The sequence below is a fragment of the Streptopelia decaocto genome (genome assembly GCF_964273445.1).
Source record: "Streptopelia decaocto genome assembly, chromosome: 1".
NCBI lineage: Eukaryota > Metazoa > Chordata > Aves > Columbiformes > Columbidae > Streptopelia > Streptopelia decaocto.
In genome coordinates this window covers 156,284,358-156,311,407 of record NC_138663.1, presented here as the reverse complement: position 1 = coordinate 156,311,407, position 27,050 = coordinate 156,284,358, and the positions used below count along the sequence as shown (strand labels likewise).

At 37.3% G+C, this 27,050-nt stretch overlaps 1 protein-coding gene across 1 annotated transcript in view; it reads left to right on the top strand.

The window, feature by feature from the left end:
• Positions 1-27,050, top strand: part of PCCA (propionyl-CoA carboxylase subunit alpha) — a 287,256-nt gene that overhangs the window by 31,764 nt on the left and 228,442 nt on the right. The window contains exons 5-6 of the mRNA XM_082058341.1: positions 9,746-9,859; positions 11,704-11,757. Coding sequence (XP_081914467.1) covers positions 9,746-9,859; positions 11,704-11,757 — 168 coding nt within the window. The remainder of the gene's footprint in view (positions 1-9,745; positions 9,860-11,703; positions 11,758-27,050) is intronic.

Below are 27,050 nucleotides of genomic sequence, written 5' to 3'. Positions count from 1 at the left end.
AACTCTGGAACTCTTCATCCTGTAACTTAGTTCTGCTGATCTGTTTATTCCTTTTTTCTTTGGAGGTGTTTGGCCCTGGCTGTTACTAAGTTTGATCCTCCTTTATGGAATACATTTTTTTTTTCCCCCCATGTAATTCTTTCTGTACTTGATTTTGGCGTTTTCTGTGATCGCTTGTTAGTACTATGCAAAATCTGCTTAAACTTTGACTAGAAAATTGCAAATACTGACAGGCTCTCTTAATAGACTCTTCTTTTAATGTGAGTTTGTGTTTTATAGGAAATATTCTCTGTAGTTCCTATGTTTGTGACAGGAGCAAGTGGCTGTCAAACAGATGGCATGCAAGTGATTGTACTTCTGGCATGGGGTGGGCACCCACAGCAAGCATGCTTGGTGGTTTTTCTCCATTACACAGTTTTTATAGTCTTTATCTTGACATCTGCCTCTTGGAATCTCAAAGCTGACTTGTCTTTCAAAATAAAACTTTTGAGAGCAGAAAACTTAGGATGGGTTTTAGGTAGAGGAATATCTTCTTCAAAGTTATCCTGTAAAATAATTAAAAATTTTAACGCATTGTCAGAAAAGTAATTTTCCTGTAGAATTAACATTTAAAAAAACCCCCTAAAATATTTTTAAAAATCTGAATATTTGCATTAGTGGAATTTTGAAGGAAAAATGCTCACTTTTGTGAACATTATGTAAAGGGAGTATTTAATAAGGCATTTGTAAGTATTAAAGATTCCATTCCTCTTAAAACAATCTTATGCTGGGTGTGATGATGATTTTGAGGTTTCATGACTGAATTTTTGTGGTTTATTATGGGTGCTGCTTTAGTACTTAACCTTAATGGAAAAACCCCACTCAGTGGGTACCCAGAGGTGGTTAAGGCCTGTGTGTATGTACATATGTATAGACACATATATATATATATTTTTATGATACATATATATATTACATAGACATAAGGAAAATTTTCTGTGTTTTAGAAAACCTTCACTGAAAGTTTCTCATCATTGAGGTATTCTGTATTTACCCCCAACCTATTTTAGGAATTTTCTTTTGTATTATTTAACACTATCTCTTTCATATTATGTCTAAATTTCTCTAGGTCCAAAATATTTCTGCAAGGACTCTGTGCTCTCCTGTCCCCTCTTGTTCATTCACTGTATTGGATCCAATGTTTGTATGGTGGGGAGATGGTTTAACTTGCTGATCTGACAGAAGGTTAATTTCCCCTCCCCTTAGATTACTCTTCCACTGGGAAAAATCTGTTCAGTTCAGTTCATTGATCTTTCAGCAGTATTGTAATTGCTAGAGCTGAATGTGGAGGAGAGTTAGGGCTGGGATCATACTTTGAATGGCAACTTGTATTTGCATAAAGTGAGGCTTATTGTGAAACTTCATTCATGTCTCAATATATAACTCATTTTGGGTGAGAAGTTAGTCCATATTGGGAAAAGCTTAATTTACTGTACAGTCTGTATCTAGTATTTCTGATTTTTAATGTTAGTCGTCTTCTGCTCCAAAATATGCTACCTTGAGCTGATGTCCATACTTCTCACCTTTCTTTTAAATACTGTTGCATAATTGAAGCACCAGGTAGCTGTGAACTCACCTTGCTGTTGCTGTTCTCTCAGCGCTGGAACTGGTTTCAGGGGATCCCTGACTTTAATTACCACCTTTGGATGCTGGAAGCAAATTCTGTAGTGCATCTGTCTGTAGGCAGGAAGATTCAGATTAGAGGGGAACCATGTCTGAGTGGTTGTGCACTGTGTTCATCCATCTGGAAGAGGAATTGATCTGAATTAAGCTGGAAATGCTAGGTAGGAGCACGCTGCCAATGTATATGTGTTGCTTTTTGATGTGGCTTGAGTTTAAGCTACTTTTTCTGTATCACAGGTTTTCTGGGATATCTAGCTACTGTATGAAGTTTTGTAGTTGCTGGCTATTCTTGCCACCACCTGATGCTGCATTTTAGACCTGCTTAACTAGTTTTCTGATCTCCCACATGTCTTACCCATTTAGAAGGCAAATCAATGTAACATGCAAATGCATTCCATTTTCAGGAGAGGCAGGGAAAAGAAACTGCATGAGAAAGATCTGTCCTACTGCTTTGCTAATGTGCTTAGAAAGCTGAGATTCCATTAGAGAAAGGCTGACATGTGGGTGCAGATGTTTGAAATGCAGAGAGGCTACTTAAAACACTGTAGGATGCTGTTCTTTTGTTAACATCACAAAAAACTTCATTCTTTTTCTAAAACACTTAAAGCTCAGAATCACATCCACTGCAAAGATGAAACTCTAGCGTCCATGCAGGGCATAGTGGACTCATCTAAATGTGAAGAATTGCTCAACTTTTGCAACAGGTGGAGACTCTTGCTTTGGTAAACAGATTTAGTTAAGTATCTTCCCCAAGTTGCTAGTGTATACTGTGAAGTAAGGTTTTCCTGTTTCTCCTGGACACTTGCTCTAGAATCTAGAGCCTAGATGATGTGTGCCAAAGTAAGTGGTCTGCAGAGATATCAGTGCAGTTGCTAACTTGTAGAGTCTTTCACAGCACACCCTAAATCAGCAAAGGTTGTGTTGAATGGTTGTGCTGCCTCTGCTTTTCACTTGAGTGAAGAAACTAATAGGTGCTGTACCTGTCAAAGGGATCCATGAGTGGAAGGACATGAGGGTGATACTTTTCCCTCAAGACTGTGTTTTGCTATTGGTGCAGTGAGTTGAAGAATGGGATGTTCTTTCCCTCCTAATTCCTCTACCTCTCAATCCTGCAGTTCATCCAAAGGTAGATTAATAAATGAGATTACTATTGATCTCACTTTTTTTACTTCTTCAGTTATACTAACAAAGATTGTTTGTGGTTGGTGTTGACTAAAGCATGTGGAAGGCTGTGATAGAAACCAGCCACTTAATTCTGCTAAATTATCAGTAACAAACCAATTACTCTCATTGACTGTCTAAAAAAGGATAGTCTGTTATAGTTGTCTGCTACAACTTCAAGCAGGCTCTCCTCTCAAAAAGAAAAGCTGCTTGAGCTTGAAAAAATTGAACCACCTTTGATTGTACTTGCTTATCTGCAGATGGGCTTTTAGGCTAAAGGAGCCTTGTTCCAAGAACTGTTGAGTTCTGAACAGAAGCCTATAGAGACAAGCTTTCCTAGAAGAGGTCTAAGAATGTTCTATAGAGACAAAAGTTCTAAGAGAATGTGCTATAGAGACAAAACATTTGATTTTCAATGTCTGGCCAAAAAACCCCACCACCCTGTTTTAGTCAACTTAATTGTAGTGTCTTCCCAACATTCAACTGCTCAGATCTGGCTAAATTTCAGTTCTGTGGTCTTAAGTTTGTATGAGGCACTACATTACTAGTTCCTGGTCTTTACTGTTTTGGAGTGTGAAACACAGTAAACACTTGCGATAAAATTCTGATGGAAAAGCCTTTCGAATCAGTGTTGTAGAATGTCCTTCACTGGGAAGTTTGCCAAAGAATATGCGTATAGGAAAAGGCTTTAAGAGCTATTCTGGAAGAGTGTTCTCTAGATTCTTATCTGGAATGTCTTCAGGACTCTGGAGGCACTTCCTTGCCTGTCTCAGCAAATAGAACTCAGTTTCAGAGTATCACTGCATGACAGCTTTAGCTTGGTCTGTTTTTCACAGTACTAGTGATCAGGCCTCTAGATACAGTGGGGGAGCCCTTTCCTATTGGTGTTATCTCTGTCAAGTAGAATTTTGTCTTTTCAGCAGCCAACAAACTTCCAGAGCTTCATTCATAGGAGAGAGAATTGAGATTTTTTTCTTTTTTAAAGATTACAAAAATAAATACAAGTTTGAGAAAGCAAACAGATGAAAATGTGTTGCAGAGTGTGTTCTCTTAGTCTTGGTTAGAAACCTAGTCTTCTTGACTGGTAGGTATCTCTCTTTTAAAGACTATTCAGTTCAACCTGGATAATTTCATTTTAATTTCATTTGAAATCTGTGGATTTTTGAGGCCACTAGTTAGTGAGGCTATTGCTGTTTCCAAGTTTTGACCAGCTGGCAAAGTGAAGGGTAGGAGGGGGAGTAGTATGCTAATTTTTTTACTTGTGTGGTGTCTGCTAACCCAGGATCTAATCCTGTGGATGCTAATGGATGAGCTGTTTTGAGGGTCATTGTAAACTTGGAGAGGGGACTGTAAGTAAATACCCTTTACCAAACCATATCTTTAAAGGCCACTGAAGAATTGTTTTACCTTAGTCCTCGCATAACTATTTGTGGGCCATCAAATTAAAATTTATATATTCAAAACAGGCTTGCAGAGAAATCTACTTATTCTGACTGTAGGTTGACTTGTTTGTGTAGATCTCTAGGTTTTGAAATGCTGAGTAAAAATAAATATGAAAAGTATGGGATAGTTATGCTATTTACAGCTTTCACAGTTCTGCGTTTCACATGGTTTAGAAATGTTTCCATTATTTAATTTTTAGGGTTAAATGCTGTAATTGTGTGGCAGTATTTCTTTGCAGATAGCACTTTAAAGGCTGTATGGATATCACACACTCACTGTGTGCACAGGTTTATTGTATTATTGGTATGTGTATCTTAGTGTGAAGCTGCTGAAGACACTTCAGTCAGGTGAAATGTGTTTTGGCAAAGTGGTAAATTTGAACCTTTTTTGCATTTTTTTTTTTTTAGTTCAAGACTCACAAGCTTTTTGTTTCTCTTTTGGCAGTGATGGTGGCAAGATTTGAGGTAGTTGGTTCTTTTAGCTACCTTACAAAGGATTTACTCATTAGCCCTATTTTATGGGTTGAGCTAATTGTGATTTGTCTTGCTGAGCGATATTATGCAGTTTGGGCCAATTAAGAGAATCCACTTACACCAACGGATGTTGTTCCAATGTGCAATATTGATTTGAGCTATAAAAGGAGAATGGCTTGTTTGATTAGATTTCTTTGTCTAAACAATGCTCCATATCTTGTGTACCAAACAGAAGCATTCTCTTCACCGAGGTTTTTTTTTAATTGTTTCCTAGGTTTGATTAACATTGTGTATACAGATACAAGTTTCCCTATATGTAAAAGGGGAAAAAGGGTCTTGTAATTCAGTATACCTGTCTGCTGTGTGAATATCAACTTGTATTGAGACCTGGGGATGCGTAGAGTGACCTGCTCTGAAAAACTGGGACACTGGGGAATCCCAGACGTTTACCTCCCCAGAGATTCAGGAGTGGGGGGACTGAGCGTGTGTATGTGTTAATTAGGCACTTACAGTGAAGTAAATGGCATCTGTCACATGACAGGCATCAGAAACTGCCAAAGTATATAAAATCATCTGTGGAAACTATGCAGGTGATATTAAGTACTCTGTTAGGAAACATGTAGATGTGTTTTGTGTGTAGGTTTTTTGTTCCTCTTTAGCATTTATGACATCAGCCTTTAATTTTTGAATTAGTAGATGAGGAAAATCACCACAAAACAAATTAGGGAGAAAAGCACTTCTATCATGAATCAGATCCATAAGAATGTAATAAACTCTGGAGTTGCTGAATAATTATAATTCTAGGTATCTGTAAATTATCTCAGCATCTTTGATTGTTTTATAGCTTGCATATGCACTGAAAAAGTGTTAGTTCTTTGCCTTGAAATATGAATACATTCTTTCCATACCAAGAAAACTTTTCTGTGTTGAAATATTGAGGAGCATGTATATGTAAATGTCATGTTTATAATATAGATTTCAACTAGCAGTCTGCAGCACCTGAATGGCTCTTTGAGAAGGTTACCTTGATTCTGCTATGTTAAACAGAATGTCTATAGGAGTGTTATGTATGTTTTTGGTAGTAAGCTATTCATTTTGATGTCTTGAAATTATTATTATTTGAGATACAGGTTTAAAGGGATAATTCAGTAAATTCAGGGTAAGGTTGGGCAAGAAGGCATGCTGCTGTCAGATGAATACCTGTGCCACCCTCCAGAGCTGTGATTCAGTGCAGTTCTTCTAATTCGGGTTATCTCCTGGAAAGCGGATATTGACTATTTTTGTGGTGCTTGTATCTAAAATGTTGGGCTATGGGCATATTTCCCTTTTGGGATGTAATGCCAAGCCCTAGCACTAAACCTGGTTTATAAGTCGTACTGAAATACTGAAACCTAATGTTCCAAACCAATGGCTACTACTGTGATTACCCCTTATTGCCCTCTCAACTCCGAGATCTGCTGCAGCCTGGAGTGGTGCTTGGAACCAGGGCTGACAAAAAAAGGCAGCCCTGCCTTTAGCTGCCCGTTTGCTGGGAACGTGGTGGAGAAACACAAAGCTGTTCCTGTGTGAAGATCTGGCAGCATTTACTGATTTAGGTGGCTTCTGGACCTAAACTAGCTTTGGAAACAGGTGGCCATTTTTGTTTGGATTTCCAAAGATGTAACAAGCCTATTACTGGGATTCAGATGCCTAAATTTAGTCTGTAGTATTTTGAATTAAGTGGATTCAGTAGGTTTTGGTGACTATTGTCTTATTTTTGTTGCTGCAATATAATTAGCCCTTATGAAATGTACTACTGCAAATATACAACTTTTACAGAAATTAAGCTTTAACATAGATGTCTTATGATTTCTATTTGTTTGTGTTTTCTAACCATAGCAAGTCCTTGTAGCTGCTTGTAGTGTATCTTTTGAGGCACATGTAGCCCAATACAATTAAAATTTGCGGTATAAACCATTCAGCACTTAAAGGTTTGTCTGCTTTTCCAGCCTTTGTTATCCATTGTTATTCCTGCTTGAGCTTGCAGGGTCAATTCTAATATTTATGAAGGAATTGCATTTCAAGAACCTTCTGGGACTTGCTTCTTTGTTTTCTTGACATTGTTTTTTGTAAACTAAAGCAGAGAAAGTTAAACCTCTGAAGTTTTATCTCTAGTAAATTAGGGAGAAGTTTTGAGTACTGAGGATTATGTGATTTAAGTCAAGCACTTAAGAAACACTTGAATTTGAAAACAAATATATTTGAAACTTGTAATGCTTGAGGAAAGGGACTTGCTAGATTCTTTGGTCTGTCTAGAAATATTGCATTATCAGTCAGCTTATGCAGAGGAAGAGATTTACTGAATTGTGGTGTGAATTATGTGCTACTTTGTAGTGTAGATTCAAATGATGGCTTTTGTTGTAATGTTTGCTAGTAATTATGGTTAGAGTAATTATTTCTATATACTGTGAATTCTGTGGTGTATTTATGTTATGGTATTTGGCCCATTCTTCCTGAACTACAGCGTATTGTGAAAGAAATTAAATGCTTAGTGGAATTGTAATCATGCATTACTAAGAAACAGGTCTCTCTTTCCAGATTATATGTGCACTGGTTTAATCATGGAGGTTTTAAACTAGTGGGGAGGAATGGAGAAGTCTGTCTTGCCCTTGGGAGATTTACTTAGTGTTTATGTGGCAGTGTATCAAGTAATGTGAAGGTGATATGGCTGCTATTTTGTTATCCATGTGTGGTGTATTAGGGTGTATGCAAAGCTGAACTGATGCTGAACTGGAGAAGGAAGTAAGGACTTACAGTGAGGTAAATAAGGAGAAATGGATTTGCCAGGTTACGGGGGAGGGTGGGAAGAATCAAAACACCAAAGAGTTGAAGTAACAACGAAGCATTTCAGAAAGGGGGAGAAAATGGTGGGGGAAAAGTGCACAAGTCTAATGTGTATAGAATAAATGGTTTTGCAGTATCTTCTATGGCTACTTTTGGTACTAGTAGGACTGTTGGTGTCTCAGTGTGAGAAGTGTGTGGGTGTGGGGTGTTTTTCTTGATACCTAAAAATCTAACTATATTGAGTCCTTTCCTCTAAGGAAGCAGTTGGTTTTGTAGAACATGTGCTTAACTGTGCTTAAGCTTGAATGACCTTGTTTAGACATGTAAACCACACTGGAACTCCAAACAACTTTAAGCATATAAATTGATCATGCAAATGAAAGTATCCAAGGGCCATGTTGTTTATTGTATTTAGTGCTCCAGGAAGGATGACAGGCTAATCTTGATAGCATTTGATCAAAATAGATTACTGACTTAAGTTGCTGAGGTGTACTCATTAAAAAGCATTAAAGTCCTGCTTTGTGATTGTGCTAGTGCTTAGGGTTTTTTGGTTTTGCTTTGCTTTTAATGTGAGGCTAATGCTATAGTGGTAAAATTTACCTTTAAGTCACTATTGTGACTTTACAGAAGCAGTAAATCAAATGTGAAATGCCGTGCAATTCCAGGAGGTTATGTGAACTTTCAAATCCTCAAGTTTACAGCAAATTCAGAAACTATTTAAGTGATGCTCCCAGAAACGAACTTGGAACAAAGTGGCAAGTTAATTTTCCTTCCTGGTGGTAGGATTAACTTTCGCAAAGTTCAGAAAAATGTCAAAGAAAAAAATTAAAATATTTAGATAGGTTTTTTATACTTAAATATTTATTTCTCATATTCAAAATGTTGTTTGACTACTGCTTGTCACTTTTTCTAGATTTTTTTTCTGGCCTTTTTTCTACTGAATGAGGCAATAGTATATGTGGGCAACAGTACTTCTAACGTTAGTTTGTTATACTTGACAGCCTTCTTGCTATTTAGAAATAAAATTCCTTTTCACAAAGAACAAAATTTGTGTTCATAAACTAAAATTTAAAAATTCATGTATATGAATACTTTTTTTTTAGAAGAATACCCTTTTTAAGCAATGTATTCTCAGTTTTAAATGTTGAAGGTATCAAATATTCCATAAAAAACTTCGACATTTCTAACACTTACCAGTTTTAAAACTTTCAGTATAAACAAGGCTTTCTGACAAATAGCTAATATAATCTTAGTTTAAGCAATAGCATGCTTTCTTAAATACATACTGAAAGGGAGCTTACAGAAGACGAGCAGAATGGGGAAAAACTGGTTGTTTCTGTGGTCTGTGTGCATCTTTAAAGGAAAAGTACTCTGAACTCTGAAAACATGTTGAAGACCAATCTAATTAAACTTTTATAACTTTTTCTTCAAGGTAAGTGTGTATGAACTGTAAGTAGACCTCTAACTTTGAACCTACCTTCTAACTTCAAACCTAGCTATTTTATTGTTCCTGGTAAAATGCTGGAAATGTTCGTCCCTTTTGTATAGTTCAGATTAGACTAAAAAATGTTTGGCAAATGCATATAAATGAGGATACGATGGATTAGGAATCAAACATGAGCCTGCTTAAATAATTCTCAAGATTTTCTGGTTCACGTGTAGTGATATTGAACTCTTTAGTCATAGGCTTTAATTTGTGCATGGTGCTGACCTGATGCTGTGCAGGGACACTCACTGCATCCCTTCATTCAATTCTCTCTAATTATCCCCAACTTCCTGGGGAGCCTGCTTAGAATGGTCATGAATGTTTGTTATTAAGTATTAAGATATTAGACTACCCTGGTTACATGTAACAAAGTAGTTTTTGGTCTGCATTTACATATAGATGATCAGTATAGGAAGCTGAAATTATATTTGTCATGATTTTATTTAATCAAATTCAAAATGATATGTTGAAATAATAAAACATTTTGACAGTGACTTAAGCTCAGAGTTAAATGAAATGCAATTTAATGTTACTGTGTGAGTTCTTGTATGTCAAGGTTGGTAATTTCGGTGTGTGTTTTAGCGTGGTTATGGTATGTAAATTACCTTTGAAACAATCAGATTTGTGTGCGTATTTCAGGATGGTGGCAATTATTTTCGCTGGGAGCATCTGTTAATGCAGAATATTGCCTCTTCAGGTTCACGTGAAAATGGCGGATGAAGCTGTCTGTGTTGGCCCAGCTCCCACCAGCAAAAGCTACCTCAACATGGATGCCATCATGGAAGTCATTAAGAAAACCAGGGCCCAAGCTGTGAGTCTGAATGAATCTATCTGCTGCAGCTGTTTCATATATAGAAAGCAGAGAAACTGGAGTTCATTTTTTTTTTTCTAAAAGGTGTGGGGGGGAAGTGATTGAATATGCTATTCCAGTTAGTTCATGTCACATGAGTTAAATGTGTCCGAAATCGCTACTGGAAATCAAAGGCTTTGTAGCATCTGGCAGCACTGGTCGCTGATCCTGCAGGTGGCTGCTGGATTCAGCTTTCACACCAGGGAGCAGCTTCAGTTCGTTTCCAAATTTGCTGGGGGAAAAAAAAAAATCCCAATTAGTTTTGAGCACTAACCCTTTATATGCCATAATGGCTTTTTTGAACGTTTTACAAAGTGTCCAAAAAGGCTTTTGCTTAAACTTACTTTGAATCACTTTCTAAATTCTAGACATGTTGTTTGTAGGAAGGTAAGGTAAATGGTGCATCCCATAATTATTTGTTTCAGAATGTTTACAAAATGCATGTTGGCTTAAATCTGTAAATATGGGCTGTTCTGCCTTTTCTCCCTCCAAATTGGCCAGAGATCCAAAGCTTAACAGGAATCGGTTGGGAAAACTAATGTGTAGTCATGTTCAGATGCTTAATGTTCTTTGTTCTGTCAGTGAAATAAATGTATTATTCAGAGCTACTGTACACAGAGCATTTATTAAAATAAAATTTGATGGGTGTATATGAGCAACACTAATTACCCTGAAACAGTTTGGATCAGCATTGTGAATTCTTTCAAAGGTGATGTTTTGGTATGGTGCTTTCAGAGACCAAAAATTTTGCTATAAAGTTAACTGTTTCTTTCCCTCTGAGTTTCTGAATATGGAACCCAGTTGTTTAGGCCCTTTAAGACAGGGAAATAAAATGACTTACATTTTTGTCAGAGTGCCTTGGATCAAGAATCTTGTGTAAATTGCCCCTCATGAGTAGTTACTCTGTCTTGGGTTCAGTGTGAGCAGTGGAGGTGGCACGGGGGGGCGTGGCTGGGGCTCAGAGGGTGGTGACCACTGTTCTCCAGCAGGGGGCGGTAGAGGCGGGGATGCCTCCTGGCTGGGGCTGTGGTGTGGTGATCAGTGCTGGGAACATTTTGGGGTGAAGGGGACTTGATAGTGGTTACTGAGAATCACAGAATGGTTGGGGTTGGAAGGAGCCTCTGGAGATGATCTAGTCCAACCCACCTGCTAAAGCAGGTTCACCCAGAGCAGATCACACAGGAATGTGTCCAGGTGGGTTTGGAATGTCTCCAGAGAAGGAGACTCCACAACCTCTCTGGGCAGCCTGTTCCAGTGCTCTGGCACCCTCACAGTAAAGAAGTTTTTCCTCATATTCAGATGGAACCTCCTGTGTTTCAGTCTGTGCCTGTTGCTCCTCATCCTGTCATTGGGCACCACTGAAAGAAGTCTGGTCCCATCTTCTTTATATCTACCCTTGAGATATTTGTAAACATTGAGATCCCCTCTTAGCCTTCTCCAGGCTGAACAGACCCAGCGGGTGAGTTCATCTATGGGAGTCCGCAATGACATAAATATGACAAAATGGAATTTAAAAAAGAGCAGTAGGCAAAATTTCAAAGGAAGAGTAGTATATCCATTGCTCTGCAAACAGCACTTTTCTCCCTTAGTCAAGCAAGGAATGAGTGTTTCAGAAATGGCAGTTCAACCAGTCTTCACATCTCAACTTCAGACAAATAAATCAGTGTGTTAAGACAGTTTCTTTAGGTTTTCAACTAATCTAAATGTTTACTGGTCCACTTTGCCTTTCCCAACGCATGAAAAGGTACTAACAAATTTGGTGTCTGCCTTCAGGACTCAATCAGCTTGAGGTTTGTTTTTTCCAGGTACACCCAGGATATGGATTTCTTTCAGAAAATAAAGAATTTGCTAGACGTTTGGTAAGTTATGTCTATTTGCTTGTCTGTGAATGATGTATGAGGTGGCATATAAGTCATTTCCAGGTATCTAAGGAATCAAGATATCAATTCAAGGCAGATTTAAAAGATACCTTAAGATAGGGGACCTCTGTATGCTTTTTCTTCATGTGGATTTCTTGCATTTGAGAGTGTAATTGTTGCCTGTGTTTTGTGAGTAGTGGAGGTGCCTGTAAGAACTTTACCAAGGGTGTAAGAGCCTTTTGGCATTTTCACTTGTGCCTGTACTGTTTGAGGCTGCTCTGTAAAAGTGGGTCACTGAAATGATCTAGGTTAAAAGTATCTGTTTTTAAGTGATCATTTTGGTGATTCATAGCACAGCTGGTGAACAGCTGTATCAGCAGCCTTGAGAAGGTGCTGAACTGCACTTTCAGGATGGGAATAGAAAGCTGTTTTAAAAACTGGCTTCTCTGCTGGAGGTTGTGTATCGTGGAACTACAGTCTCTGAAAGGACCAAAGAGTCAAGAGGGTGCTGTTTTCACTTCATGTCTGAATTTATGAAGATTATCACTCACAACCTCTTCAGTGGGGGTTTTGTGTATCACAGAAACTGATAATATGGCCTTTTAACTGATTTTTATTATTTTCCACAAAATTTAATGCAGCTGCTTACAAATTGGAGCAGTGTTAGGAGAAAGTTAGACACAATGTTTGGGCAAAGTGCGGGTGCTGTATGTGTAGTCGCTGCAGACCTTGTCTTTGTCTATTTGTTTCACTGATAATAAGGACAAGTAGGTATTTGAAGTTTCCAGGGAAAAGCTGTTATGGCTACGAACTTTGTTATGGAGTAAATGAACTGTATAGCTGAAAAAAAATCATGTTTTACAGGCAGTAAGAAATCTTTTGTTGGTTTTGGAAGTAGTTTGCACCTTCTTTAATTCAGGGTAAAATCATAGATGAGGAATATGATTCTATAAAATGATAGCTCTTGTCTTAGCATTTGTGGAATAACTCTTGTTTCCATATCTCTTGCCTGACTATATGTCCCTTTTGGCTCAAATTCGAATTGTATTATAGACCTTTACTATTTAGTTGTTTTGGTGTTAGAGAATACCACTTGCTCATCAAGGAGATTATTTGGGAATGAAATATCAATTTTATACATCTCAGTTGCTGTGCTTTTTAAAAAGCCTTTGAACAAAAACAAGTGCAGGTTCTGTGTGATACTGAATGCACCCTGCTGGTTGCTGAGTGTGGTGATGTAAAGTTGAAAGGAATTCTGAACACTTGGCATTTGCCAGGATTTACCAAATCTGTGGTGATCTCTTAACATATTTTCATGCAGTTTAGCACCCTTTATCACTGTTCTGCTTCAGGTACCAGAGCATCTTTTTAGACTGAAGATTTGGGGGTTAATTTGTAATAAACTGTATTCCCACTGGATTGGACCAGCAGGATAACTGGCTTTAGTTGGCAGTTTTCATTTTTAAAAATAATAGTAAAAACAATAAATGAAACAGAAGTCCTTACTTGTGCTATTTTGCTGCCAAAGCTTGCCATTTGATAGTTATTACTCTAAACTGGGCTAACTTCCTAATCTAGTTGTTAGTTGGTGACACAAATTACAGTATTGGTGATTTGATAATCTGGAACACTTTTTTTGGCAGGATTAAGCAGAAATGAAGTACAAACATTCCTGTAGATCCCCTCTCACTTCCTATTTCTCATCTTTTCACTCAAATCCTTGGAACAGTGAATTCCTGAAATAAGGTGATGATGAGAAACATGTTCAAGTTTGGATTGGTGCTGCTGTCTCCAAATAGCTTTTAATGGTGTTTCAGAAACCTGATGTGTTCTGTTACCTAAAAATATAATAAAACAATATAGTTCTACTTTGCTTTTTGAAATGCACTATTTAAAGTCTCAATTAGAAGATAATCATGCTTCCCTGTGTGTCAATGGCTCTAGAATATCAAACCCCTAGTGAGAGTTGGTGAAACAGTCTGTCTTTATCACTGAGGGCTGCTTATATTTTTTCAAGACACCCTGATTAGTGTATTTAGGGAGGAAAACTTGCCTGCCATTTCTTTTCTTTATTAAAGCCTGTAACAAATGTTACATACCTGTTGTGAAGTTGCCACAGATGTGTTTTTGTTGTTTTCTTTTTCCCTATCTCTTTCTTGGCACATACACTTTTTTCTTTTGCACTAAAAGTGGCGAAGAAACTTGTGAATCCTGGGCTTATTCCCTGGTGTGCATCTGTAGTTTTGAAACAAACTAGCTAGATTTGGAAACAGATAAATAAATTAAACTTCGTAAACTTGTCAAATATTTCTGTAAGAGCAGTAATGAGCTCAAAGCAAAGCTTTGTCTTAACACATGGAGGGTCAGTTCATGTGTAATCCCACTGTGTATGATTTGAACAAAAGCATGTCTTTTTGTTCATTATTGCCTATGAAATGAAATAGCACACAGCTAGAGACAGTCCTTGTGAAGAATTTGATGGATACATTTAGAGTACTGACAATCACTAGTCTGTCTTCTTTTTTCTTCTCTAGAAATTTAATTTTGTTCTCTTAAAATGGGGGACAGCACAAGTAAATGATCTGTTTCCAAAACAAAATTTCAAAAAAGCAGTCAGTGGGTGCGTATCTGGTATTTTGTTTGCTGTGATCCAATAAAGTTGATGCATTCACTTCCCTCTTCATGTGCATGTATTCTGGTTGCTGTTGACAGCTGACAGAAAAGAGATCCATGGTATTTATATCAAGTGAATATGTCAAAGATTTCCTAAACCCTGAAGTCAATTTTTTTTAAAGACTGTTTTAATGATGATGTATCTTGAAAAAAAAAAATTAAGGTAATATTGATAACATTATTATGGAGAATAACAAAATATGGGGTTGTGCAATTGAATTTAGTTCCTTAGAATCTTACTTTGCATTCTTAATTTAATTCAGAAATATGAGCTATCCCATTTGGAACTCTTGCAGTGCCTTATAAAAATGATCTGTACATTGAAATAGTAAAATTCAGTACTTGTAGTTTATGCATGCAAATATGTTTGCATGTGGGCAGTTTGCTTCTTTCAAGGAATAATTCCATAATAGTCAGTGTGTAGACATACATCTAAAGATGCAATTAAAATCTATTGCTGTGTTGAGGAAAAACAACCAACACAGCCACACACCCAAATAAAACAAACACCGCCCCCTCCGCCCCCCAAACAACAACCAAAACATGAGGTACACACAACCCCCCAAAATTGTTAATATCTTTTGCCAGATGCTATGCAGAGCTGCAAGAAGAATTTGATATTTCATGTTTTAGAGGAATTTGTTAGTGACCTCTGTATTACTGTTAGCTTGCTTAATGTGTCCTGTTACATAAAATTAATGCAGACCCTTTCTGAGACACTCATCACTTCTGTTGTCTGCAGCAGGCCTTTGAAATTTAGCAAGAAGAAAGCCGTGAGACTAAGGTGAGCCTTTTGGTTGACCTGTCATTGTGGAAGTCATACTTTTCAGAAATCGCTGTTTTCTTTTCCTTGCTTGCAAATCTCCAGGGCAGCTGTTGTGGTGGGGGATGAGAGTGCTGAGTCAGGTCTCTTTGCATGTCCAGTACTTTGGGATTTGGCCCATGGTGAGAGTGACTCTCTAGTTCCTCCTTTTCTTACCTGGGTGAAGAAGAGAATGGGGGAGAAAAGAGTGAGAGAAATCATGTGTGACTGGGTTGCGCGGTCATTATTCCAGAGTCAGTTTTTCTTCCTGTAGTCTAGCTGATGTTAGCGGCAAGTAGGAGTCTTACTCCTGTAGTTGAGGTTGTGTATATTCTTGTTTCCTGATAATGGTTAGAAGCTTAAACCTTGATGTATGGCAACTTGGTGTCGCAGTTGCTCATAATGGGATCAGTTTTCTCCTTTTTAATTAAAAGAAAAATGTAAATGAACTTGCCCTTCCCCTTCTTCCACAAAAGTCCCTTGGGAAGCTACTGTTAAAAAAAAAAAAAAAAAATCAGCTAAATGAACACTATTCTTTTGCAAATTCTAGCATGGAAAAATACTAGTTTCCAGAATCTGTATCTTCAGAGTATTTTTGTTTCTTTTACATATCTGTGTGGTAGAGCTCCTGCTTTCATAGATGGTGCATTGTGGTGTGTTTTTCCCAAGAAACCTACAGAATTTGTGCATGAAATGATATCAAAATAAGAATTAAGGTTACAAATGCAACCTTTAATCTGGAATCCTTTTGAGTGCAACCCTGACAATACTATCCTGACAGTTTCTTGATGCAAAAAAAAGTGTCAGCCACTACCCTCTGCTGAAATCCCCCTATTGCAATATAAACCATAAACGTGGTGGGACAAAAGGATTCAATTTTGGAATAAGATTTGGACTACTTTGGAGTTCCTAATGGGACCTGTTTTTTGTACACCTTTTGTGCCCTTTTAGCAACTACTGTTTGGCATGACTAAGAAGAGAACAAAGCAGCCAGCACCATTTCTTTTTACCTTTGAAGCTAGATTAACATTCTTGGTGGAATTAAAAAAACCCAACAATGTATTGTCTGAAATAAATAGGCAAACAATGTATATGGAAATGGTTGATCACATGTTTGTAAATGGCTGTATGTTTACGATGGAAAAGGTAAAACAAAGAACATAGGTCATCTTCTGTCAGGGGACATGCATCTGACCTGTGAAGAACTACTTACAGGTGGATCTGTAGCCCTACACACAGGCAATTATGGGATTGTCACCTTTTAAAATGTAAACTCTTAATGGCAGCACTGTTTCCTTACAATGGCTGTGCGTGGCTTTGTTATTTGTAAGCAGATTGTGAAGTTCCTTTATCATGATTCAATGGACTTGACATTTTTGGGAAGTATTTGGTAAGGTTCTCATGCTGTTCCCACATGTGTTGGCTTCCTACCTGGCAGTTCAGGTGACTGGTTAGCATTTGGGCTTTCTAGATTGCAAAGTGGTGGTTGAAAAAAAGGCAGATTTGGAAGCTTGGTGTCAAGAAGCTGCTTATGGCAGAGGTTGTATCCTCGAAGGAGTGGAGCAGACAGAACTGTTAATGTGGGTTTCTTACTGACCTGCAATGCTTAATGTGTCATTGCCTACCAAAGCAACCAAGTGACTGTCACTACTGCCTGTGGTGGCTTAAGGTGCTCTGTCTGGAGACTGTGACCCTCCTGGGTGATAAAGATTGGGCAATGTACTTGTCTAGGTGAACAGGTCACCAATTTGTCCCCCAAAAAAGCTCTGCCCATGAGTATGTAATGTTGATGAGTGACCTCTCAATGTTCTGAGGCAGAATGCTTCTGAATCTTGTATTCTCTTATTTAATCACAAGTAAACTTTTTTTGTAGAAGAAACATCTGAGTCTGCAATATCAGGTTGTGTGAAATCCATGGGAGGGACAAACAGCGCATGTATTAAATAATGGGCAATATTTGTCAGACATTACTAGTCTTCTACTAGTCCATATGAGCTAGAAAAATGAATCATCTGAACTATCTGTGAAAGTCAGAAGGCTGTATTATTCCTTTACTGCTGAAAACTTCATAGACCTTTGCTAAAAGCATATGATAGTTTCTGTGTCATCAGTTTGATTGCCTGCACTATAGAACAAATTGTTGCCTGTTCTACTCTATTGCAACTTCTGAAACTCTCTCTTAACTGCTGTATATAGCTAGTGTACTTTTTTTTTCAGCTGCAGGCTTATGTCTTAACTTAAACCAAAACCACCAACAAAAAAGCCTCAGGGTGCATATTCATGTGTATAGCCTATATGGATGTATTGAAAGATGCAGGGTGGTGTTTTTGCTGAGGTTTGTGACAAAAACACTCTTTTTGAGCCTTTTGCTTAAACCCTGTAATCTTAGTGGGTTTTTTTCTCTTGATCTCCTGATTAGGCAACTTCCTCTGACATGTCAGTCTTGATCTATTTGTATTTGTTTTGCACTTAGATTAAACCTTTATTTTTAACTTGTGTTTTTTAAAGCTACATATATTTTCCTAAAATGGCTTAGGTTGAAAGCTTTAACGTGTGCAACTGTTTTTAGAAAAAAAAAACTCTATTGGTTTAAATGGTAATATCTGGCAACTTGAGATTCTCAGTGGATGAATTGTGGGATTGCATGACTTCTGGAATGATTTAATGCTGTGCGTATGATTAAAGAATATATTAGAGGGTTTTTTTGCTTATCTGGCCTATCATAAGTCATTTAATATTTCCCATTGCTTTCAATAGCAGCACTTTGGCACATTTATTAGGCTGTGTGGTTGTGCAGATGAATGGATTTGTGGAATCCTGATTTGTAAAAATTCATTTGTTTGATGTGCGGTGTCACTGCAGTAGCACTTATTTCCAGGCTTGCAAGAGTCTCTCCAGTTGCTTCTGAAATGCTTGGTTCTGTCCTATTCACTGTTGCCATGTCTGGTTGTGAGAGTAAAAACTTCTTGCTTTGTTTCCACAATTCTAATTTTACTAACAACTGTACATGTGTGTTTTTCCTCATTGCAATAACAAAAGGCTTGCAAGTGTAATGGTATATAATTCTCTTTTTACACAGGTATTATTGTTTCCTTTCACTTTCTGCCTTTTTATTCTTCTGTTTATTTGCAGTGATGCAAACAAGCCTGTCTGGTTATGACAAACTCCATTCTGGGCTAAGGTTATTTGTTAATTTGTCCTATTCTTGTATAATTGATGTAAGCCAGGGTGGTAACCTTGCAGATGTGATGTCTTCCAAATTTGATGCTTCCAAAACAGTTTTAAATGTCCCATTAATACCAGTGGAGTTGGATTGAACCTGAACAGTTAAGAGATTATATGCCTTTAAAATAAGAACCCCTGTGGATTTTAATTTACTTTTGTGGTAAGGCAGATAAAGCTTCAACTTAAAATTCAACAAAAACCTGTGCTTTCTTAATAATCACTTCTGTTTTCTGCCTGCATTTTAAGAGTGTATTTCATAGTGATGGATCATCTGTGTTCAGTAGTTCTACATTGCAGATTGAATGCTTAAGGGTTTCCATATGTTCTTCTTAAAATATGCATATCAAGAAAATTAATTTTATCTTTAAACATGAATGCAACTCGGTGGTGGGATTTTTTGTATACTACTACAGAGCTGAAATATTAAAACAATGACGCATGTGAAAGAACTGCATTCCCTCTCCCAATTCTGACTGCTTTATCCTCTGCTCTCTTCTGTAGCTGAAAATTAATTTCAGCAAGTTACAAATGAAATTCTGTCTACTGAATTTACTATTTACTAGCCAAGAGAGGTATCTTCTAACAGCATACTGTATTATCAGACAAAGGGCTTTGGTTATTGACAGTGATGTTACATGGGGAGGGATATTAACATACTAAATGCCCTTAATCTTAAGGCTAGGAGGTAGTTTTGAAGGAAGGGGAAAAGTTTCTCTACTTGTAGAAATGTTTAGTTTTGAGACACTTATGTTGCAGTAAGTGATACTATGTATATGTGTCTTCTGTTTTGGTGTGTCTAAGAATTAAGATGATCTTCTGAGTCTCTCTTCCTAATTTATACCCATCTTTAGCTGCTTTTTTGGTTTGAGTTTTAGGCGAGTTAATGTCTGATACTTTTTGGTCAGATTCTGATACTTGACCCCAATGGATTTACTGAGAGCAGGAGTGAGCTTCATGGATGGAGGTTCCTGACTGGCAACTGTTTCAAAGGCATTTGAATGATTTCCACATTAGCTGTGGAAGAAGGTGCTAGCTGAAAGGTTTTTGATAAACATGCTTCTAAAGATAAGCTATTATCCTGGACTGGGCAGACTTTTTTTGAGGGTGCTTTGTTGTTCCTGGTGTGTATTTTGACTGTAATCTTACTTCAGGAAGTATTTTCTTGAAGTTAGTACTGAAGATCATGTTGAGTTATTAGAAGTTGTTCTTAAAGTTTTGTAAACTTAGGATTTATTTTATGCTGCTGTTTGATTCCTTTTGTATTGTTGTATCTGTCTTAAGACTCTTCTGTAGGTATTTTAATATTATACCTGTACAGTACGTAGTCTTGCTGCTGTAAAGTGTTCAAATACTTTGAAGAGTTTCTACAGCAACAAGACTTGAACTACTTGTTTGTTCAGGATATACCACTTGTTTCAAATTGCTTCTTGGACAGGAGGTGGTTGTCCAGCCTCTCTGGGGTGGTTTTCTGTGGTGTCCAAGAACTGTTCCAGTTACCTCTGCATGTTGGGGCCATCACTGTTAATATGCCAGATACAGTTGGTTACTGAAGGTGTGTGTAGTCATGTTGTAGCCCTGTTCTGTTAAAATTGTCTTTGTTTAAATACATCCCTCCCCCTGTTTCCAACTCTCCTGTTAAAGTCTTTAAGCCAATAGAGGTGACTCTGACAGAATCAAATTAAGAAGTTTTTTCCTGACTCAAGACAGAGGCGAAGCCAAAGGGATGATAGTTTGGGAGTGGGGTGTAGGGAGTAAAAGGTAGAAAAAAGCCACTGAAGTTGATAGCCTTTTAACCTGTGTATTGCTGAATTAGTATTTGATGGAAACCTTACTGAAAGGGATTTAGGTACTTAATTTAGGCTGTTTTAGGTACCTAATTTAGGTTTTGAGAACTAGTTCTGTATGCTATCTGTTTATATGATTATCAAATGTTATGTGATAGAAGCATTTCAGGAACTTAATTAATCAAATAATCTTTCAAAAATTTCTTTCATTCCCAAAAGTGGGGGTGGTATGGGGAATGTTTTTTGCCAAATATTGTCTCTCCCCATTCTTTAGCATATAAGTTTACAGGTTCTTCTTGTAGCATTGCTAGTCTGAATTATTAAAAACTTTGAAACTTGGAACAATGGTATATTTGAGTCATTTATTACACAGATTTTATCAAGGCAAAGGTGCTGGTTTTTTTCTGCCTGTGCAGAAGAAGATTTTTCTCAGGGTCTGCACCCCTCTGTGAGCACAATAGGAAGGGAAAAATTGCTACAAGTTGACTTCCTAACAGTAGGGCTTGTTGACAGCAAATGATGTTTTATTTGACCACCTAAGATTTGACACCATTAATTTTGTGAACTTAGATATTTATGCAGGTCAGGATGACTGACTCTTTTTTTTTTATTGACCTCTTGGACAGTTTCATGGAACTTATATTAAAAATAAGGCTGCTATCAGTGAGTGCACATTATTTGGCATTTCACACACTTGTCCATCTTAATTTTTACATTGTGTAAGAAGTGTACATCTGCTGAACAGTGTAGACTGTTTAGAGTTGTGTTCTTTAATTGATACTAAATTATGGCATTCAGTACACACAGGGTTAAGTGGAAAGGTTGCAGTAATATCTAGTGAGCTTTTTTCCTTTAATGTGCTCATTAGCAGTGGCAAGTCCAGGTTTTAGCACATGTCAGTAATTTACATTTCATTGCTGAGTGGCTGCCCTTGTTCAAGATTTGTTTCTAAGCCTGATGAATATACTTGTGTTGGGAATAAACTGAGTAGAAGAATTGAAAGCCAAATACCCTGCCAGGCTTTTCAATGGGTACTGAAGTTTCCAGTGGGTCACTGATTAATGCTTGGAGCAGCAGGAAAATGCAAAGATAATGTCTAGAAAGGTTACTTCAGGTGGGTTTTACCATCAAACCCTTCTTTGCTTTGTCACTACTTTTATGGTCATTCTTGTCAAAATTCCTGCCTTGGCAGGTCTTTTAACAAGAACGTTGGTATGTTAGACATCTCAACCAGGTTACTTATTCATTCAGAGGTGGCACAGGAAAGTAATACTTGTGCAATGAGTCCTAGAAATGATCTTACAGGCTGTATAGTTTCCTGCTATCAGATTATGATGATAGGGATCTGTGGCTGTTCTGGCTCCTTTTTCTTTTCTCTGCCTCATCTGAAAGTGACTCATCTTGGCCTGAAGGTGTGTGTGGTTCATTGCTGTAATGGCAAATATACATGTTGGGATGCAGTAGTGCTGTGGTTGACAGCTGAGATGCAGGACAAAGGTTGCTAGCTTTTGGGGGAAAATTGATGCTTTCATGTGGCAAGAGCTTGGTTTGGTAATAAAACCATATGATTAATGAAATATATTCTTGATGGAGTGATATTCTTGCTATTTTCCAAGCTACTCTTTTTTTTCAGAGCACTATGTGGAAACTTATACTGTGAAATTATACTTTCCTTTTTAGAGAGTTCTGCATATATTTTCTGTCTGAAAGGATAGGTATTGCTAAATTTACATATGTACATGGACAACTAAGCATTTTTATTCCAGATGCCTGTTAGGACCATACTGACATGTTCTTCAGAACTCTAGCAAAAGAGTGCTGGTGCTTACTCTTTCCCACTCTCTCTCTCTAAGGTATTGTGAACACTGTTTATATTCAAGCTACTTATTATACAGTTTGGGGATGGGGAATGCATAAAACATTTAGAATGGGTGGAAAAAAAAACAGCAAAAGATATTCCAGAACATTCTTGTGAATAAAACCTGCCAGTTTGTTTTGTAAGAACTTGTGAACCCTTTTACTAGCCTATCTGAACATTAGGTGGATATATTTAAATGAGAATGTTTGCAGAAAGTAAAGTAATTCAAATGTTTTTCACACGCTAGAAATATTTTCATAGCTTGGTCAAATTTAGAATTCCTATAATTAATTAGCAAAATAGCTGTCTCTTGGGCTGTCTGGGAAGAGGGATGTGTTTATCACTCTGTTACCATGTAGAAGGAATCTGAAGTAATTCAGAACCTCAGTTGATTGAGACTGGCAACAGCTAGTAGCTTATGAGCTAACAGGTTGCAACATATCTATAGATGTTGCTGGGAAGACACTTTTGATTCAGCCAAGACATTTTTCATGGTTCACAATAAAAAAACTGGGGAAAATCATGCTTTCTGGATAAACTTGTCTGAGATATTTGCCTTGTGGTTAGGACACTTGCTGCATGTTTTTTACTCTCTCAAAAAGCTGGAGAAACTCTTAGCTAAGCATGGAAGAAACACTAAGACCAGCAGAAAGGCCATCAAGAGGATGCCTGAGTGGACCTTGCACATGAGTGGGGAGAACACTTTACACTTCAAAATGAGAATGATTTTGGCTTTTTATTTTTGTGGTAACTGTCACGAAATATTTGCAGCTTCATATCTTAGTGTTGTGTTGTGGTTCTGAATGGATCAAATAGAGAAGAGGTGAAGAGTGCTACTTTCAGTTACTATTCCCTCTTGCAGATTTACAGAGGGTCAGGCTTGTGGGCTCGAGGCTTAGTCTCTACTGAATAGGTCCTCCAGCTCTGACCTCCTGCTGCCTGGCTGAATGTGCTTCCTGGTGGCCATTGTGTATGATGTGGCCCTTGTCATTTCACTGAGGTTAACTTGTGTTCCTAAGGCACTGTCTACTGGATGTAGTTGTGTGCAGGGCTGTACCTTTTTTTAAAGGCAGGTGAACTCTTTGCTTTCTGTCTCTCTTGGCTTTTTGGCATTTTGATCTTGACTGAGCAGGAGTTGTGGTTTGTAGCTACCTGTGAGCTGGTAGAAATGGTTTAAACTGTGGATGCTATGGCAAAGCTATTACTGTACCAAAGGTAGCTCTGGATAGATTAATGAATCTTTCATCCTTGGAACAGGATCTGACCTTAAAATGTAGATGATGTTTCTACAAGTTGGTAGTTTTGGGTTTTTTGGGGAGTTTTGTTCTCGTCGTCTAAACTTAGAATTGGCTTTTTATGGAGTGAGAGACAGGTTCTTGACAGCCAAATTAGAGTAGTCTGTAACCATGTCTGTCTTCAAGGAGATTTTTGGTAGCTGACATCTATTGAATTCAACACTGGTACAGCCCATAATGTAATGTTCAAAGGATACTTCTCAAGTTGCTCAATTTAAGTAACAGGTATTGTGACATAAATGGCTCTTCAGACATTAATTTTTGTGTCCCAAAACTTGATCAAAAACTTCTAGTCTTTAGGAAGAATACATGAATTTGTGTCTTTTAGGAAGCAAGAGAATAGCATCTGTAAGAGATACTGCAATCTCTTGTTTTATATCAGTGTGTATTTTTGTTCCACTTGCACAAATAACGTCTTTTTAAGGTGATATCCATCTGAAACACTCAAATTTTCTAAGACTGTTACTTTTATCCATGGATTGTTTTAATAATCTAGTAAATAATTTTCATAGCAGCCATATTATACAACTGCAACATCTTTTGGCCAATGACTGTTTTTGTAGTGGGCTACCCAAATACTATGTGAGCTTTTGCATGTACAAAAGCTGGGAGTATAATGTATGTATGTCTGTATATGTAGAGTGTGCTGCTCAGGACTCCAGTGTGTAAACTTGCTTTTCAAAGGCAGGTGTGCTGCATGGTGGTGCTTTCACCTGTCCTGCCCAGAGAAGTTCAGCTTAATTTGCCCTGGCTAGAATTTAGAATAAGTTTACTTGCCCAGTTTTATGGGTGAGGTGTCCTGCTGTTGGTATTAAATTCAAAGGCACCATGCTAAAATAACATCAAGCTTTTTAAAAGCAGGTTACCCAGAAGACAGAAATGCCCAAGTAAAGATTTAATTAATTTTGGTCTTGGATGTGTGGGCATTAACAGTTTTGCAGTCTCTACTTTCTTGTTTGTTTCCGTGGGACTCTTGCCTTAGAGGCTCAGTATTTCTTTGTGTTCACTTTTCAGTGTTTAGCTTCAAACAATATTCAAATCTTGCACTGAGCACATGTGTATTTAACTTAGCTAGAACACTTCATTAATTTCTAGCATATTTGTAAATTTTATACATGTTAATGAATTTTTTTCTCAAAACATCTTACTGTTCTTTATCCCTTCTTGCTCAGCTCATATCCTGCTACTTCCTTGCATGTTCTTTTCTTTCTGCATTCAAGCATGTCTTGGCTCTTTCACCTAGAAAGTGTAGGAGACTCAGGAGATACACAGCCTTATTTTCAGTTATTTCCAACTGCAAGGAGCAATTTCAGACCTGGTTGGATCCTATGTCCAGTGAGTGGAGTATGTTCTGGTTATAATGAGTTTTTGGAGTACCTTACAGCTCAACTCTCAAATTCCCTTGAAGGTTGTGCAAATTGAGGTTTTTCAGTGGCTTATGGTCTGAAATATGGGCAACCTGTTAATGAGAATAGTAGAGGCATTATTTATGATATATTGAGCATGATACAGTATGGCTTCCCTTTAGGGTTTGGAGTTGTTGGAGTCTTCTGGCTTCTATATGAAGCTCCTTTTCACCTCTTTAAATAAGTTACAGTATTTAAGATACCTTAATTTTATTCACTGAAAGTTCTAGCCTTTTGCAGATGCTTAGAAAAATTCTTGTTCAAGAAATTCTTGGAGTGGAAGACTTGAGTTCAAAAAGATTTAGAATTTGGCAAAAGTATATTTAAGTAATAGTGTTTATTAAGAGTGGATAAAAGGGTACTCTGAGTTTTGCTTTGATTTAGGCTGGCTCTGCACATCCACTATAACAAAGAAGTGTGTATAGCAAATAAAATGAAATTAAAGAAAATGTTTTATCTACAAGATTTTGTTATACTTCAGATGTTAGTATTATGTTAAGTTGTGTGGTAGATTATAGTTGTACATTTTTATGACAGCTTTTTTATATGTACTTACTTCCAAATATACAAAACACTTTTTTAGTCATTTCAGAGCTTGATAACTTCAGGGTTCATTGCCCCTGTACATTTTTCAAATTATTAGCTTCCTAATGCATACAGCTTTAATTTACCCCCTACTGATATCCTTAAATGGGTTTTCAAGAATTTTGAAAGTGGGCTACTATAGCTGTATGTCAGTGTTGGTCCTGACTGACATAGAATTTCCTAAGTAACCTCCACAATTAAAGGGATGGGAGGTTCAAACAGCTCCTACGGCAAGAAGCTAAAGATTCTCTTGAAAATAAATTTGTATTTGGTTTCCTAGAGTGTTTTTACTCTTATTTCTGGTGATTTGTTTGTTGCTTTGAGTGCTTTTCCTCCCGAATGTAACTGTTAAGTACAGTATCTGTTCTTCTAATGTCACATACTTAATTCTAAAACCTTTGCTTTTGTTTAAAAAATCTACTACACTGCATACCATACAGCACAAAAAAAAAAATCTGTAAGGGACAGCTTAAAGAGTTGCGTACAAGTAATATATCCATGGGAATGATGCTACAATATATTTGCTTATTGTGTTTTGACTATAATACAGGCTATTGTTTTAACTTCAAGTGCCAGAAAGCTGAAATTATTTTTTTCTTTGTATTTACAATTGGAATTTTCCATCACAATCTTAACTTGTAAGTAAGGATAAATGATCTGCAATATCTTCATGCATGAACTGAAGTCTATACTGCTTTGAATGATTTAGCATTCTTCTACCACATTTCTATGGAAAAAAGATTTGTTTGTGATAACTTCTACGCCAGGCATTCTTCTCTTGCAGTTAAAACCAAATGTTATCTTCCCTTTTCCCCTTGACTCTGTATTCTGGGTTTCTGGTGTGGTGGTGTGTGTGAGTTTTTTTGGTTTTAAGTTCGACTCCTGTATGATTAGTGGAAATGCACAGATCTGTTTTCTTAGTTGATATTCCACAGAACTGGAGACTAGGAAATTTGTGACCAGAACTTAAAACTAGGAAAGAGCCGCAGAAACGTGGGGGAGGAAAGGAAGTTCTTGTCTGCATATTAAGGTTCAAGTCCAGATAATTTGCGTTAAGTCTGCATTATAGTTTGGTGCAGGAACTATTTCCTACTGAATGTGTGCTTCCATGAATGAATATTTGTAATGCCAGGTACTCTCAGTATGTGTAGTGGCTCATCAGTCATCACAATTGCATCTAAAAAGTAATGGAAGAAAACATCTTATTCAATTAAGTGTTATTACTTTTTAAGGAGTTTTTAGTGTAATATGTTAGTATCTTGTTCTGTTAGTGTAATAGGATCTGATGACTGGATTCCATTCTAGGAATGACAGACCTTCCTACAATATTTCGACAGGAAAGCTACTACAGGGTTAAGTTAAGGGAGTTGAAATGGAGATGGAACTTGGCAAAAGAAGGAGCTAGATAATGATTCGATTTCAGCATGGATAAAGCTTTCTAAGTCACATTTCTGTGATGGTTGAGTGCCATTGCTAAACTGAGTGAAGTAAAATTAGTATTATTAAGAATTGAATTTAACTGAGTTTTATTTGGTTGCTTACTCTTCTATTTGATTATGAGATGTCTTTTGACCTTGTATTCCCATAAATGAAATGAGAAGATAGTTGGAGTTTGGCCTTTGTTACTGTCTTACAGCCTGAAGTTTCACATGCGCATTGGACCAT